Source organism: Sarcophilus harrisii, chromosome 6, assembly GCF_902635505.1.
Source record: "Sarcophilus harrisii chromosome 6, mSarHar1.11, whole genome shotgun sequence".
In the NCBI taxonomy this organism is placed as follows: Eukaryota; Metazoa; Chordata; class Mammalia; order Dasyuromorphia; family Dasyuridae; genus Sarcophilus; species Sarcophilus harrisii.
In genome coordinates, this window is record NC_045431.1 from 244,922,072 (window position 1) to 244,936,978 (window position 14,907).

At 51.9% G+C, this 14,907-nt stretch overlaps 1 protein-coding gene across 1 annotated transcript in view; it reads left to right on the forward strand.

Moving 5' to 3' along the window:
• Positions 1-4,192: 4,192 nt before the first annotated feature.
• VWCE (von Willebrand factor C and EGF domains) overlaps positions 4,193-14,907 on the forward strand; it is a 33,007-nt gene continuing 22,292 nt past the window's right edge. Inside the window, exons 1-4 of the mRNA XM_031941652.1 lie at positions 4,193-4,548; positions 10,511-10,605; positions 10,734-10,823; positions 12,719-12,847. Of these exons, the coding sequence (XP_031797512.1) occupies positions 4,415-4,548; positions 10,511-10,605; positions 10,734-10,823; positions 12,719-12,847 (448 nt within the window). The 5' untranslated portion in view covers positions 4,193-4,414. The remainder of the gene's footprint in view (positions 4,549-10,510; positions 10,606-10,733; positions 10,824-12,718; positions 12,848-14,907) is intronic.

Genomic DNA, 14,907 nt, shown 5'->3' on the forward strand with positions numbered 1-14,907 from the left:
AGATGAATACCAGGAGTTTACGGCAATTGCTTATCAGGGAAGAACTTTATTGAATTATAGTCTAGGGCAATGAAAGCTGAAGGTGGGGATGATCTGAAAAGTTTTTGGAATCTAGGACGGGTAGAGATGGAGCATGGATCTTGCATAAGACGAGGTTCTTGGGATTGAACATAAGGAATGAGGATGGAGTTCGTGGTAGATTAGGGTCACTGCGTGGCTTCTGGCAGTGTTAACAGTTGCTTTTATAGTTGAGCAATTCAAGATGGGCTCAAATACACTTAAAATCATTGACTGTGAGCTGAAGACAGAGCAGACCTGAAAGGCCCCTTGCCATAAAGTGTCATAGTTGAATATACTGTTGAGTTAGAAGTGATATTTGGATATGAGAACTTCAGAGCTGGAAATGGTCTTAGTATATAGAATGAGCTGGAAGGGGCTTTAGGACAAGGAAACCCAGAGCTGGGAGATAACTTTAGAACACAAAATGTCAGTGCTGAAAGACCACCCTCCCCTTGAACATATTGTAACTGGAGAGGTCCTTAAAACACTAGTGTCAAACTCATCCGGAAAACAGGGCCGCCAGATCATACAAAAGTGTTGACTGCAGACTGCAGAGGTAGAAATAGAAACCACCTATTCACTTCTGTATTCTTTTACATTTTTCATTTATTTTTCTTAAGTATTTTCCAATTATGTTCCAATCCTGTTGGGGTCATACTCAGAAGTAGAATGATTTACAGATCTAGGGCTACTGGAGACCCTTTGTAAAGTTAACACATATAGGACACGTTGCTTTGGGATACCTGAACAGAGGCAGGACCAGGAGGGAAAGCTTGGTGTCCTTGGGGTTAGACGCTGTTATGGGAAGGCAGTATGGGGTTGATTGATACCCTTGGTCTTTATTTTTAGGGACAGTACATTTTGACTTGACTTGGGCTGTTTTTAACTTGTGTTCACCTGTTTACTAGACATTTCCTTTCCGTTAAATTCAGGCTAGAACATAACTGCATGAAATAAGTAAGAGTAATAACATCAAGGTAAACATTTAGGTGTAAAAACGACTCTACAGGTATGGGGTGTTGCAAGTTTAGCCTAAAAGTAGCTTTTATATATATATATATATATATATATATATATAATTTTTTTTTTTTTAATGACTTAGGACTTTGAGTAGACTGCATTCAGAAAAGACAGAGTGATTTGATAGGATCGGTCGCCCATGGACAGGATTCAGATATTTGCCACCTCATCCACAGTCACTTCGTTATTGTTGGCCCTTTGATTCCTCTGGATGATCCATTAAGGTCTCTCCTAACTAAATCTTTTCATTCTAAACCCAATGTGAGGTAATATTGGGCCATGAGAGCCTTGACCTGATGCTCTAGTCAGACCGCATTTATGGAATATCATGCTCGCTTTGGGGCGATACACTTAAAAAATTTCATTGACAACTTAGTCTACAGATGGGTACCATGGTCTTCATGGGTGATGGGCAAGTCAAACCCTTTGTTTCTAAAGCGAGGGGTTGGAGAAATGGATCTGATGATAACACAGCTAGATCTGGAACTTGTTGCATGGCTAAGTTCAGAGAGAAGTAGTTTATGGTTTAATGGGCTTGGGGTCTCCAGTGGAATGCTTCAGGGACCCGCACTTGGCTACCAATGATTTGGATCAGACCCTCAATGACACGGTACTAAACGTGCAGATGGCACGAAGCCTGGAGGGTCATTGAGTGACCAAATCTGGATCCAAAAGGACCTTGACAGGCTGGAATATGGGTTGTTTCAAATATGAAAGTTAGTAGGGATGAAAGTAGCCTTGCATTTGGGCACAGATAATTGGCTTCTCAGTATAAGACGGGGGAGACGTGGATGGCTACCAGTGGCTCAGAAAAGGGGTTAGTGGGTTAGTGAACAGCAAGCTCAGGATGAATCATCACCACCCCCTTGGACTGCAAAAAAGCAGGGTGCAGCCTTGAGGCGTCCGAAGAGAGAGCCCTAGAAACTTCAGCCACCATTGAGGGTTTGAGAAGTCCCTAAACTTCCCCAACCCTAGGAAGTCTCTCTGGCCTGATAAGCAAAACTGCTTAGATGGAGGTCAGTGAGACAGTGAAATTGCCTCTGGGATGCCAGCTGTGAACATCGCATGGTTCCAACTCATGATCATAAAAGTCACCAAAGAATTGTGGGAAGGAGAACCGACAGAACTGAGACCCTACGGCAGGGTGCAGGGCTTTACTGTGGGAAGGGATTTTTGAGTTGGGGAATTAAAGGGAAGAAAGCGGCTTCCCCCAAGCTAAGGATCCCGAGTGGCATTCCCACCAGACAGCCAACCAAGCCAGCAGCCCCCTGGGAAGGCCCCAGCGTACCTGTGACTTGCCAGGAGCATCCCGGCAGCAGCCACTGATGCACTGTCCTACAAGGCCATTCCCTCCCGAGCCTGGGGGAAGGCTTTCTAACTACTCTTCTTGCTGTGAGTAAATAAATCCCTTCCCTAAAGAACTAACCAGACCTACAGGTGACTATTAAGGGGAAGCCCTCTGGAGCGGGATTGGGCTGCCGGTGGGAGGACGGCGGTTATCCCTGCGGGGCTTCCCGGGAGCAGGGATGTCACAGGTACTCTGCCCTGAGCCTTCTGGCGCTAGGCCGCCCTCTAGCGGCCACTAGGGGACTTCAGGCATAAAGTGAGTAGTGAAATTAGGGACATCCTCCAGTTCAATTCCCCTGCTGCACAGATGGGGAAACGAGTCCCAGATGGGCTAAATGGCTTAGCCAAGTCACGGAAAGTCAGCAGCAAGTCAGGAGTTAAAGGCGAGTCCCACTCCCGGTCCGGGCCCCTCTCCCCTCTAGCAGCGCCTCTGAACCTCCCTTTTCCCCTTAAATGGAGGTTAAACTAAATGACCTCTAAGGTGTCTCAGCTCGAAAACTCAATGGCCGGTGACGTTTCTAGGCGCTGACGTTCAGTTCAATGCAAGGCCGGACTTGTACAGTGGGACAGATTGAGCCGTGAGGCAGTGAGCTCCCCGTCCTTGGAAGTGTCCAAGCAAAGGCTGCAACCGCCGAGATGAGAACTAAGTAGCCTGTTTCCCATTTCCTCTCCCCCGGGGCGCTCCGTTCCGTGTCCAGGCTTAGCCCGTGCGCGGGACACTGCGGGCACGGAGGGAGGGGGCGGGGGGAGCTGCGCCTTGATTTGGCCGGTCCCCTGCGGCCATTCGGGAAGACCAGATGCTCTGGTGAGAGAGGAGCCGCTCGCTGTCATTCTGGAGGGGTATCCTGGGAGAAAAGGTGGCGAAAGCTCCCCAGCCTGTCTCCTAGGGACCGTCCCCCCGCGCCCCCCGGCCAGGGGCCGAGGCGCCACCTGCCCCGAGGGAAAAATCCGCTCCGGCTTTCCCAGGGCCCGGAGCTTTTCACCTTCACGGACAAAAGAAAGCGCTGCCCTCACGGGAGGGCGGGGTTTGGGCCCGCGAGGCCCCAGGCTCGGCCCCGCCAGGCCAGGAGAGGGGCGGGGATGGCAAAGGCCAATTTCGCTCCCTGTCGGGGCCCCCGGGCTCTCTGGCCGTATTCCCCAGGGCGGGCGGGGCCCCAGCGCTCGCCCCCCTGCCAAGGAAGCGGACCGCTCCCTCTGTCCTTGTCCCAGTGCCCCGGGGGACCCCGGGGGCCACCTTGCCCAGGGCGAGGAGCCCTAGTCCACGGCTGGGGGCCGAGGGCTCGCTGCTCCTTGCCCCTGCGCGCCCGTCCTTCCGCCGGTCCCCGGCCTCGGCTCCAGCGGCTCTCCTCACTCTTGCGCTCCCTTAGCCTCGGGGCCCCAGCGCGGCCCCCTCATTTCCAGCGCGCCCTCTAGGCTCCCGCGGCCCCATCCGCTCCCCGCTTCCACAGCAACGCCCCCCTCCGCTCCAGCATCCCCTCCAGACTCCAGTGCCCCGCCTCGGCTCCAGAGCTCCCCCAGCGCGCCCCCCTCGGCTCCAACGCCCCTCTGCTCCGGCGTGACCCTCCCGACTCGAGCGCCCTCCCCCCTCGGCTCCAGCGCCCCAGCGGCGCCCTCGCGCCTGCCCTTTGTGCTCGGTTGCGCCCCGCCGGTGCCGGAAAGCCGCCCCCGTCCCCACAGGCGCCCCCCACGGTTCCCTCCCTCCCCGGCGGGCCCCTCCGCCTCGGCCCAGCCAGCCCCCGCGCCCCTCAGCTCCCGGCGCACCCCCCCACCGCGGCCCGGGGCACGCTCTCCGGGCCGCCCGCTCCCTGCGGGGCCCCCGAGGCGCGCGGGGCGGGCAGGGGGAGGGGCCAGGGGCCGGCCGGCCGGGCAGCGCTCCCCCAGTCTCCCCGGCCCCCCCGCCCCACCCCCGGCTCCCCCCCTGCAGCGGAGCGAGGAAGGGGCGAAGGGAGGGAGCGGCGGGCCGTCCAGCCCCGAGCCCAGGCGAGCCATGTGGGCTGGGCTGCTGCTGCTGCGAGCCGCCGCCGCCGCCGCCGCCGCCTGCCTCGCGCTCTCCCTGCCCGGCGTCTCCTCCCGCGGCTACACGGGGGGCAGGAAGAAGCCCGTTCCCTTCGCGGCCGAGAGGTAAGCCCGGGACCAGCGCCGGCGCCTCGCGCTCTCGGGCGCTCCTGCCTCCCTCCGCGCCCGCCCCAGGAGCCCCGGCGGGACGGAGGGAGGGCACTGGCCGCTGGGCGGGCGAGGGTGGGCACTGCTCTCCGGGCAGGCTGGGCAGACGAGGGTGGGCACTAGCTGCTGGGCAGGTGAGGGTGGGCACTGCTCTCCGGGCAGGCTGATTGGCGAGTGTGGGCACTGCCTGCTGAGTGGGCGAGGGTGGGCACTGCTCTCCGGGCAGGCTGAATGGGCGAGGATGGGCACTGGCTGCTGGACAGGCGAGGGTGGGCACTGATCTCTGGGCAGGCTGAGTGGGCGAGGGTGGGCACTGGCTGTCGGGCATGGAGGGGTAGCACTATGCATGTGGCCAGATGTTCTCGGGGGCACACCTCTGTGGCGCTGTCCACCTGGTGGTGGGGGTGAGAGGCTCCGGGGTGGTCAGAGGCTTGAGGGAGCCAAAGCAGCCCAGGAGTCCTCCTCCCTGGCCTGGCCGTGTCTGGCCCCACTCCCGATGTGCCCCTGCCTGTGCTGGGGCTCCCCCACCTTCCCGCTGAGCTCTGCCTTCTGGCTGCCTGCATCCTCCCTCCCTGGGCAGCCCCACAGCCTCCACCTGGGACTCGAACATGCCTCTGGTGAAAACCTGAGCACTCTGTGAGCTGAGGGGGTGGGGGGGGGGTGTCTAGCCCTGCCCCTGCCTCTGTCCCTGCCCCTGCCTCTGTCCCTGCCCCTGCCTCTGCCCCTGCCTCTGTCCCTGCCTCTGCCCCTGGCGGGCCACGTTGCACTTCGGGTCAGGTGGCCCACAGAGTTCGCTGTGCCCTCCCTCCCCCCTGTCCTGAGTGACAGACTCCAGTGGGGCCCAGCCGGGGCCCGACTTCAGCCCTAGAAGGCCCAGGGTTCAGTGGGAGGAGACAGGGATCTGGGGCCCCAGCCCGGCGCTGCTCCCTCCTATCTTGGTGATCCTGGGCAAGGATTTCTCAGAGCCTCCCTCTGCCCCAGGGCACTAGGCTAGGCGCTGGGAACAGAAAGGGGGAGGAGGGGTTCTGGCCCCAAGGCCATAATCCACCCCAGTCTGCTTGGATACATGTTTGCATCTATACGGTGCACACGGAAGAAGGAAATCATCCATTACCCACCAAGTGTTTTATAAATATCGTCTCAGTTGAGCCCAAAACAATTCTGGGACCAGGTGCTCTTAGGAGCTCCATTTTACAGTTGGGGAGACTGAGGCGAGTAGGGCTTGCTCAGGGCCACACAGCACTCGTCCGAAGGCTAGATCTCCCAGCCTCGGCTCTATGTTATTCTATAGAAAGGAGTAATTGGGGCGGAGAAGGCCCAGGCAGCGGGGGGCAGGGCCAGAGCAGGAAGGGCTGTCACACACAGTAGGATGTGTAAATGCTGGTCCAAAGTAAGAGAGATGCTAACAGGCAGGGTGGCCTGGTGAGCGGCGGTCTCAGCAATCCTCACTGGTCACTAACCGGTTGATTTTGGGCAAGTTCCTAACCCCCGGGTGTCCTCCATAAGAGAGGTTCCAGGCGCTCCCTTGAGGGACCTCCAAGGTCCTCCATCTGATCCTTCCTCCATTGGGAGCTGTTTGAAGCAGGAACGCTTGGGCTCTTTACCTTTCTCTATCCCCGGTGTGCCCGGCGTGCAGTAGGTGCTTAATAAATGCTGGTTGACTAGGGGGATGACAGCGACTTCTGCTTCTTTTTGTACTTTAATAACAGAGAAATAGGGGATTGAGTTTTCACCAGAAATGCCTTTAAACGCAACAAATCGTGACTTTTTTGGGAAATCTTCCCTAAGGGGTCCAGGCCCATTCGAGCATTGCCTGGTGTTCATCTCCTGGGGAATCTCTGTCTCCCCTTCCTCCTCTCTCTGTCTCTGTCTCTGTCTCTCTGTCTCTCTGTCTCTCTGTTTCTGTCTCTCTCTATCTCTCTTTCTGGTCTCTTTCTCTGTCTCTATCTCTCTGTCACTGTTTCTTTTTCTCTCTGTCTCTGTATCTCTGCTCTCTGTCTCTCTTTCTCTCTGTGTCTCTCTGTCTCTCTCTGGGTCTCTCTCTCTCTCTGTCTCTGTCTCTTTTTCTCTCTGTCTCTGTCTCTGTCTCTCTCTCTTTCTGTCTTTGTGTCTCTCTGTGTCTCTGTGTCTCTGTCTCGGTCTCTCTCGGTCTCTCTCTCTGTCTCTGTCTCTGGCTGTTGCCTTCTCAGTTGGACGAGTCCGGACTCGCTCCCCCACCTCCGGGCAGCTGGCTGGGAAAGCGCTCCTGTGTGCGTGTGCTGCCGGCCCCTCACTCCCTGCGTGAGAACACTGTGTCGAGCTGGGGTTTCTGGCGGGGGGCCAGGGCTCCCTCCCCTGCAGCGGCGGGGTCCTCGCCCCTCCCCCCACATGACAGCTTGCACCTGTGCTGTCTCAGGAGCTGCCTGCGGCTCTTGGCCACGATTCAGGGCCTGGGTCCACCTGTCTCTCAGGCAGCCTGTCAGCTCTTCTCCCCGGGGTCGCTGCCTGCCCCGGTGGGATCTGATTGGACAGACGCGGGCTGGAGCTCCGGGGGAGGGGGGGGCACTCATCACTTCCTGTGGCTGCTGAGCCACAATCAGATACCACATGAACTGGCTGGTGGCCTGATGGGCGCCCCGCCAGCTGTCACCCCGACACTTGTTATTGGGGGGACTCAGCCCGGCATGCTCTGGGGTGGGGGGAGGGGCAGGGAGCAGCCCCTGGGGGAATGTGGGAACTGGAGGAGAATCCGCTGACTCCCCAGCGATGCTGTTGCAGAAAAGGCTCTGGGGACTCTCCCTATTGGACAGTTTGAGTGACCATAGACAAGTCACATCATGGACAGTCATCGATTGGGAGCAGGGATTCCAGAAGCTTTCATCCTACAGATGAGGAAACTGAGACAGGGAGTGAACATGAGAGATAAGAGCCGAACCCACGCTCTCCAATTCCAGAACCAGCCTCCTTTCCGCTCCACCAGACCAGGCCTGCAGGCCTCAATTTCCCCCCATAGTATGAGGGAGATGGCTTCTGAGACCAGCTCAGAGTCTCTGAACCTCTGAAAGGAGCCCCAGAAACTGCTTAGCACATTTGCCTGGGGGGGGGGGCGGCGAGGGGGGTGTTCCTTGCTCTTCATTTCCAAAGGTCAGCTCTCCACCCCTGTATTCCCGTTACTAGGTGTCAGCCAACAAACCCAGTGGCCTTTTCTCTTCATGGCTCACTCCCCACAGGCTGCTTAATCCTTTGCTTGGAACCCCCCCTTTTCTCTTCCTCCTTCAGCCCTTTTTTCCTTCTCCCTCTTCCTTCCCCTTTTCTTCCTTCTTCCTCTTCTCCCCTCTTCCTAGCCTTTCCCCTCTTCCTCTTCTTCCCTTTTCCTTCCCCTTTTCTTCCTTCTTTCCTTCTCCCTCTTCCTTCTCCTTTTCTTCCTTCTTCCTCTTCTCCCCTCTTCCTACCCTTTCTCCTCTTCCTCTTCCGTCCCTCCTCTCCCCGCTTCCTTCATCCTCTTCTTCCTCAGATGCTACCTCCTCATTTTTCACTCTCAAGCTCGCTCTGCCCATTAGGAATTGGAAACTTGGTGATGAAATACTCAAACCCTCTTGTCTGGAGAATGGAGAAAATGGAAAAAAGAGCTAGAAAACGAGTGCTAAGGACATATGACCTGTTTGTGACAGATCTGGGATTCAAACTCAGACCCCTTTCTCCTGGTACAATGAGGGGGGAGATGGACTCCAGCAAAAGCCTGTGTCCTTGGTAACAGCCCAGTATCCGAGGGGGCCATAGTGAGGAGCGCAATGACCCCTGGGAGTCTGTGTGGGGTAGACAGAGCTTCCCGGTACTGACGCCCACCACTATCTTACACAGTCTGGAGGGGAAGCTACGGCCGTCAGCTCCCAAGACTCTCTGGTACAACCAGACCTGTGCTGTGGCTGCCAGCTGATTTACACGCTCAGCGGAGCTGACGCTCCTTGTTTTGGGGCCTTTCCCATGAAGGGTCCTCCCTTTCCCCTCGTTGACCGTGAGCTCAGTAGGCTCAAGCCTGTGAATTTGCTCCAGATCGCTCCCCACTTTGAGGCTCATTGGTGTTCAATCAGTTTCCCTTCCTTACCGTCCATGTTCACGGGGCAGCAGCGCTGGTTCTGTCCCAGGGGACCTGGATTGAAAAGCCTGACCAGACTGCTTAGCTGCTTGTGTGACCTTGGAAAGGTCTGTGCCAATAACGATGCTCTCGCTCCCTGCCCCCCAGTTAGGGGGAGGATGGAAAGGGGGCTTTGGGGGAATGGGCCGTCTCTCCCAGGTGAGCTTGGGAGCTCTCCACAAGCTAATTTCTGACTCCATGAGAGTCTCTCCAGTGGAAACCACCCAGTACCCAGCATGCCTCTTAAAAAAGTGGGTTTCTAGTATGGGAAGTTTTCTCACTCGATTCCTGCTCCAGAATGGAGGGCATTTCATGTTTTCCGTGCCTGGAATATACCCCTCTTCACCTCCACCTTTGAGAGTCCTTGACCTTCCAGGCTGAGCTCATATACTGCCCTTAGTGAGCACCCATTTATTTTTTTTTAATTTTTAATTAATTTATTTACTTTTGCTGAGACCATTGAGGTTAAGTGACTTGCCCAGGGTCACACAGCTAAGATGTGTTGAGTGTCTGAAATCACATTTGTACTCAGGTCCTCCCAACTTCAGGGCTGGCGCTCTATCCATTGTGCCACCCAGCTGTCCCCCAAAATTTATGAAGTATTCAAGACATCCAAAGACAGGTTGAAGCAGCTTCTCTGCTCCCAGAGCTTCGTTCGAGCAGGGGAGATCCCCCTTCAAGCTGGTACTTTCCCCCAATATGCTCCCCAATTGGTCTTGTTTATATGTGGTCTCCTCCCTTTGGCTGGGGACCCCTCAAAGGCTGCCCTGGTTCCTGGCACACTGCAGATGCTTCACAAGATGGAAAGTCATCTCTGGGGCAAAATGTTAGCTATGGGGCTTGGACTGGACCGGGAAAGGAAGGGAACCAGAAAAAGGTAGAGTCTGAGCTGAGTCTTGAAGGAAGGCTGGGAAACTAAGGAAGGAAGATATTCCATTGAATTGTATTATTGAAAAGACATGGAGGGGCAGCTAGTGGCTCAGTGGAGAGAGCACCAGTCCTGAAGACCTGAGTTCAAATCTGCTCTCAGACACTTAACACGTCCTAGCTGTGTGACCCTGGGCAAGTCACTTAATCCCAATTGCCTTAGCAACAAAAACAACAACAACAAAAAGACAAGGCATGGAGAGGGGGAGATAAAAGATCAACCAGAAGACCGGGGAACCTGGATTGGAGAGTACATAGAAGTAAAGTGTAAGAAAACTGGGATGGTTGGAAGGGACCAAGTTGCAAAGACTACATTTGATCCTGGAGGTAATAGGGAGCCACTGCAGTTTATTGACCTGGGGAGTAACATGGATGCACCTGCTCTTTAGGAAAATTACTTTGGCATCTGAGGTGAAGATACATTGAAGGGAGGAGAAATAAGAGGCAAGTTCAAGGTTACTGCTGTAGACCCAATGAGAAATAATGGGGACCTGGACTAAGATCACACTGGGCGGGGTTGGACAGAAAGGGATGTACGTGAGAGGTGTTTCAAAGGCAGGAGCACTTTGTTCCTCCTCCAGTGCTTAATACGATGTGCTCTGTCCTCCTAGAGAATGTGAGCCCCTTGAGGGCAGGCCGGGTTTTGCTCTGTCTGTGAATACTCGGCACACAGTAGGAACTCAGCAAATATCTGCTGACTTAATTTTGAGCATGGAATGTCCCTGCACCCAAGGTGGAGTCTCTAACCCCCTATAGATCCTCAAGGGGTCCCCTTCTGCTGACCATCCGGCCCCCCACCCGGGCGATGGTTTCCATCATCCGCTTGACTCGGTTTCTCCCTCGGTGCAGAGGATCCCAAATAATCTCTCTCTTTTCAAGACGCCGCCTGGGCCCCCACGTTTGCCTCTCGGGGTTTGGAAGTGGATGCTGCCCTGGCTGGGTGCCCTCCCTGGGCAGCGGACAGTGCACCCTCCGTAAGTGCCTTTGAACCTCTGGGGCCTGGGAGTGTGTGGGGAGGGGTGGGGCTCGGGGCTGGAGGACATGCTGCCTGTCCAAAGGGGCCCCGGACCTTCCTCATTCCCCCCTCGGTGTCTTCCTCCAGCTCTCTGCTCCTTCGGTTGCGGCAGCGGCTTCTGCATCGCTCCCAACGTCTGCTCCTGCCGGGATGGAGAGCAAGGCATCACCTGCCCAGGTACTCAAAGTGGGGGCCTGGGTTCTAATCTTGCCTCGGCTCCGACCAGGCCCCGGTGCCAGAATCGAGCCCTTCTCCTGCCTGGACTTTGGCCAACTCTCTGGCAAAGGATTCTGGCTCGTTGCTTCAGCTCTAAGGCTGTGTTCCTCTGATGTGGCAAGTGGGGCACTATCGATTTACTCTTATATATATTTTTTATTTTAGCTTTTTATTGACAAAACATATGCATGGGTCATTTTTCAACATTGACTTTTGCAAAACCTTTTGTTCCAACTTTTCTCCTCCTTCCCCCCACCCCTTACCCCAGATGGCAGGTAGACCAATACATGTTAAATATGTTAAAGTCTATGTTTAGTCCAATATAAGTGTACATACTTATACAGTTCTCCTGTTGCACAAGAAAGATCGGATCTAGAAAGAAGGTAAAAATAACCTGGGAAGAAAAACGAAAATTCAAGCAAACAACAACAGAAAGAGTGGAAATGTCATGTTGTGGTCCATACTCATCTCCCAGAGTTCTTTCGCTGGGTGTAGTAGGTTCTCTTTATTATTGAACAATTGGAACTGATTTGGTTCATCTCATTGTTGAAGAGGGCCACGTCCATCAGAATTGATCATCATATTATTTTGTTGTTGCTGTATACAATGATTTCCTGGTCCTGCTCGTTTCCCTCAGCATCAGTTCCTGTCAGTCTCTCCAGGCCTTTCTGAAATCATCCTTCTGATCGTTTCTTATAGAACAATAATATTCTGTAACATTCATATACCACAATTTACTCAGCCCTTCTCCAACTGATGGGCTGAATTTACTCTTTTAAAGACTTTTTTATCTTTTTTAAATCAATTGCATATAAACAAAAATTTTAATGTTTGTTTTTAAAATTTTAAATTCCCAATTCTTTCTTTAATTACTTCTCTCCCTTCCCTGAGAAGGCAAGCAATTTGACAGAGATCTATGTAACATCCAGGGGGCACCTAGAGGGTGCAGTGTCTAGAACGCTGGATCCAAAGACATGAGTTCAAATTCACTCTCAGACACTTCTAGCCATGTGTCACTGAGCAAGTCCCTTAACTCTACTTATTGCAGTTTCCTCGTCTGTAAAATGAGCTGGAAAAGGATTACTTGGATATCTTTGCCCCCAAACCCAAATGGTGTCACAGAGAAGTGGATGTGATTAAACATCACTGAACAACAACTTTTGATATTGATAGCAGATTGATATTATACACATGTATTCATGCAAAAGATTTCATGAAGAGACTCTCTCCAGAGATTTGGTAGGGGGCAGGCTGTGGGTAAGGGAGGCTGGATGGCCTCCACTGAGGGCTCACAGAAGCCACAATGTAGAGGCAAAGAAGGGAGCAGAAGACCGGGATTCAAGCCCTGGGTCCATTATTTAAGACTCTCTAAGAAGACTTGGACAAATCAAGCTTCTCTTGTGAGCTTTGGTTTCCTCCTTTGTAAAATGTAATTTTTGCATTATCAGAACTGGGATGAGGCAAGGACTCTGCAAATAGTCAATTGTTATTACTTGAGTGTGAGCTATTATCATAACTGTAACCAAGGCTGGGCCAGCTGGGCTTTCACCCAGGTGGGAAATTCAGAGACACTATCCTGGAGTGTGCTTCCTTTCCTACCTAGTTCTGTCTCCTATTTCAGCTTCTTTTAGAAGTGCAGTCCTCTCTCCTTCAGGTGTTAGGGTGTCTCAGAATGTGCATCGCCCCTCAGTGCCCCCCATCCATTTGCTTATGTCCGATCTTTTGGCATCCTAGAGACCTTACGGTCCTGGAATGGACTTCCTCTCTCTATAACAGGAGATCCTCCCGATAATCCGGGCAAGGATTGCCCTGCGGTTATTGCTATTACTCTCATGTTACCAATGCTTTCATTTCAGAAGCCCCCGGACCCTGTGGTGAATATGGTTGTGACTTGGCCTGTAACCATGGAGGTTGTCAAGAGGTAGCCCGAGTCTGCCCTGTGGGGTTCTCCATGATAGAAACAGCCATCGGTATCAAATGTACAGGTGAGAATGGTGGGAGAGTCCTTGCATCCATCTGTCCACACTTGTTGCTCCTTTCACTTTCCAAGGCAAATGCAATGGAAGACCTAGATTTTGAGTGACTCCAAATTTAAGGGAGGAGGGAATGTCATTTTTCATGCATCCATTTATTTGTCTGTGCATTCTGTATAAATATCTAAAACCCCATCCAGATGGGGAGATGCTTGGGAGAAACACCAGTCTCTCTATCGCTCTCACCAACTGGCTACCTTTATCCCCGAGTTCCCCTTCTTTCATGATTAGGAATATTAAAACTATCTTGTTAGTCTAAAGGGAAGCTTCTTTTTTTCCCCCGATAGTATTTTATTTTTCCAAATATATATAAAGAGAGTTTCTAATATTCATTTTTAGAAGACTTTGGGTTCTAAATTTTTCTCCCCCCACCCTTACTTCTCCTTTCCCCCCAGATAGCAAGCAACCTGATATAGGTTAAATATGTATGATCCTTTTAAACATCTTTGCATTATTTGTCCTGTTGTGCAAGAAAAATCAGACTAAAAGGGGAAATAAATCACAAGAAACAAACAAATAAACAAAAAAAGGTAAAAATACTATGTTTCGATCCACATTCAGTCACTATGATCCTCTTTCTAGATGCGATTGACATTTTCCAACCCAAGTCTATTGGAATTGTCAGGCAAGGCTTCTTAAACTTTTTCCACTCACAATCCCCTTTTGCCCAAGAAATTTTACACAACTCCGGGTATATAGGTTTATAAAATGGGTATATAAATCAAACACTTACTAATAATAAATCATGATTTTATGGACCTCCCCCCATATTCGATTTCATGAGCTCATATGGGATCTCAACCTGTGGTTTAAGAAGCTTTAATCCGAGGAGTGCTCGCTATAGATTTTATCCAATTAAATTATTGGCTCAGCCCACACCCACCCAAAAAATGCCACTGTCTTCTGCTCCTGTTTTATTTTAAAAAGTCTTGCTGCCATAACATGATGGAGTAAATCATACAGCTACAGTTTAATTGTAAACAGTTTTTTGCTCGTAGGAATAAAAGGAATGAAATCTAAAATGAAAACAACTGTTCCATGGGCTATTTATCTATAAGTTCTCCTGTGTCTTAGGCAAACCTTTAAGTATACCCCAAGCCAGGAAGTGCTAAAATCATGGTTCAGGCCCTTGGACTGAGACCACCTCTCCCATCAGATGCTTTTACCGGGAGTTTGAAATATCCTCAGTATTCTTCTCTTCAGTAGTCTCCAGAAGAACCAATGTCTGATCATTTTTGGAAACTAGATGCAAGACACCAGTGGTTGTTAGGGGTTGTTTTTCCTTTCTATCTCAGTTTAAAACATTCCCCTAATCTAGCTTCTTAGCATGGCCGGCACATTGGATGGGTGATACTGGTGCCCAACTGCTCCTCCACTGAACTTGCCCATTACTTGTGAAGTGATTGAGTAGGCTCAAGGGCAAGTCCAGTCATGAAGAAAGACTCATTACGTGTTATCCATTCTACTTGCCAATTTTCCCAATTTCCCCCCCCCTCAAGTTTTTGCCCTGGTTCTATCCTTTCAGATTGTAAGTCTTCATAAGCTCTAGGATATGTGGTTCATTCTCCCCTTATTTCCCAACCCCAATGGAGCAGAGTGAGAAATAGATTACATGCAAAGAAAGGACTGAATTTAACAAGATGAATTTAAATGGAGATAAATGTCAAGTCACATTGAGGTTTAAAAAATCAATAGCATGAACTCATGACTGGGCATCAGTTCATCGGGGAAAAACACCAAGAACCAAGTGAATCAATAATGTCACCATCCCCCCAAACTAATATTTTGTTTATGCTCATAGATGCCATAAACATTCCATGTGTCTAGAAAAAGGGAGATATTAGTTCCTTGGTCTTCTGCCCTGATTAGACCCCATGTGGAGTACTGGGTTTGCTACCACAGTAGAATGGCTACTACCTTAGTAAGGAAACTCAGTCTTGCAGTATGAGGGGAACGATTGAAAGATTTGGGAATTATTGACTGGGAGAATACAAGAATCAGTGGCAGGGAAG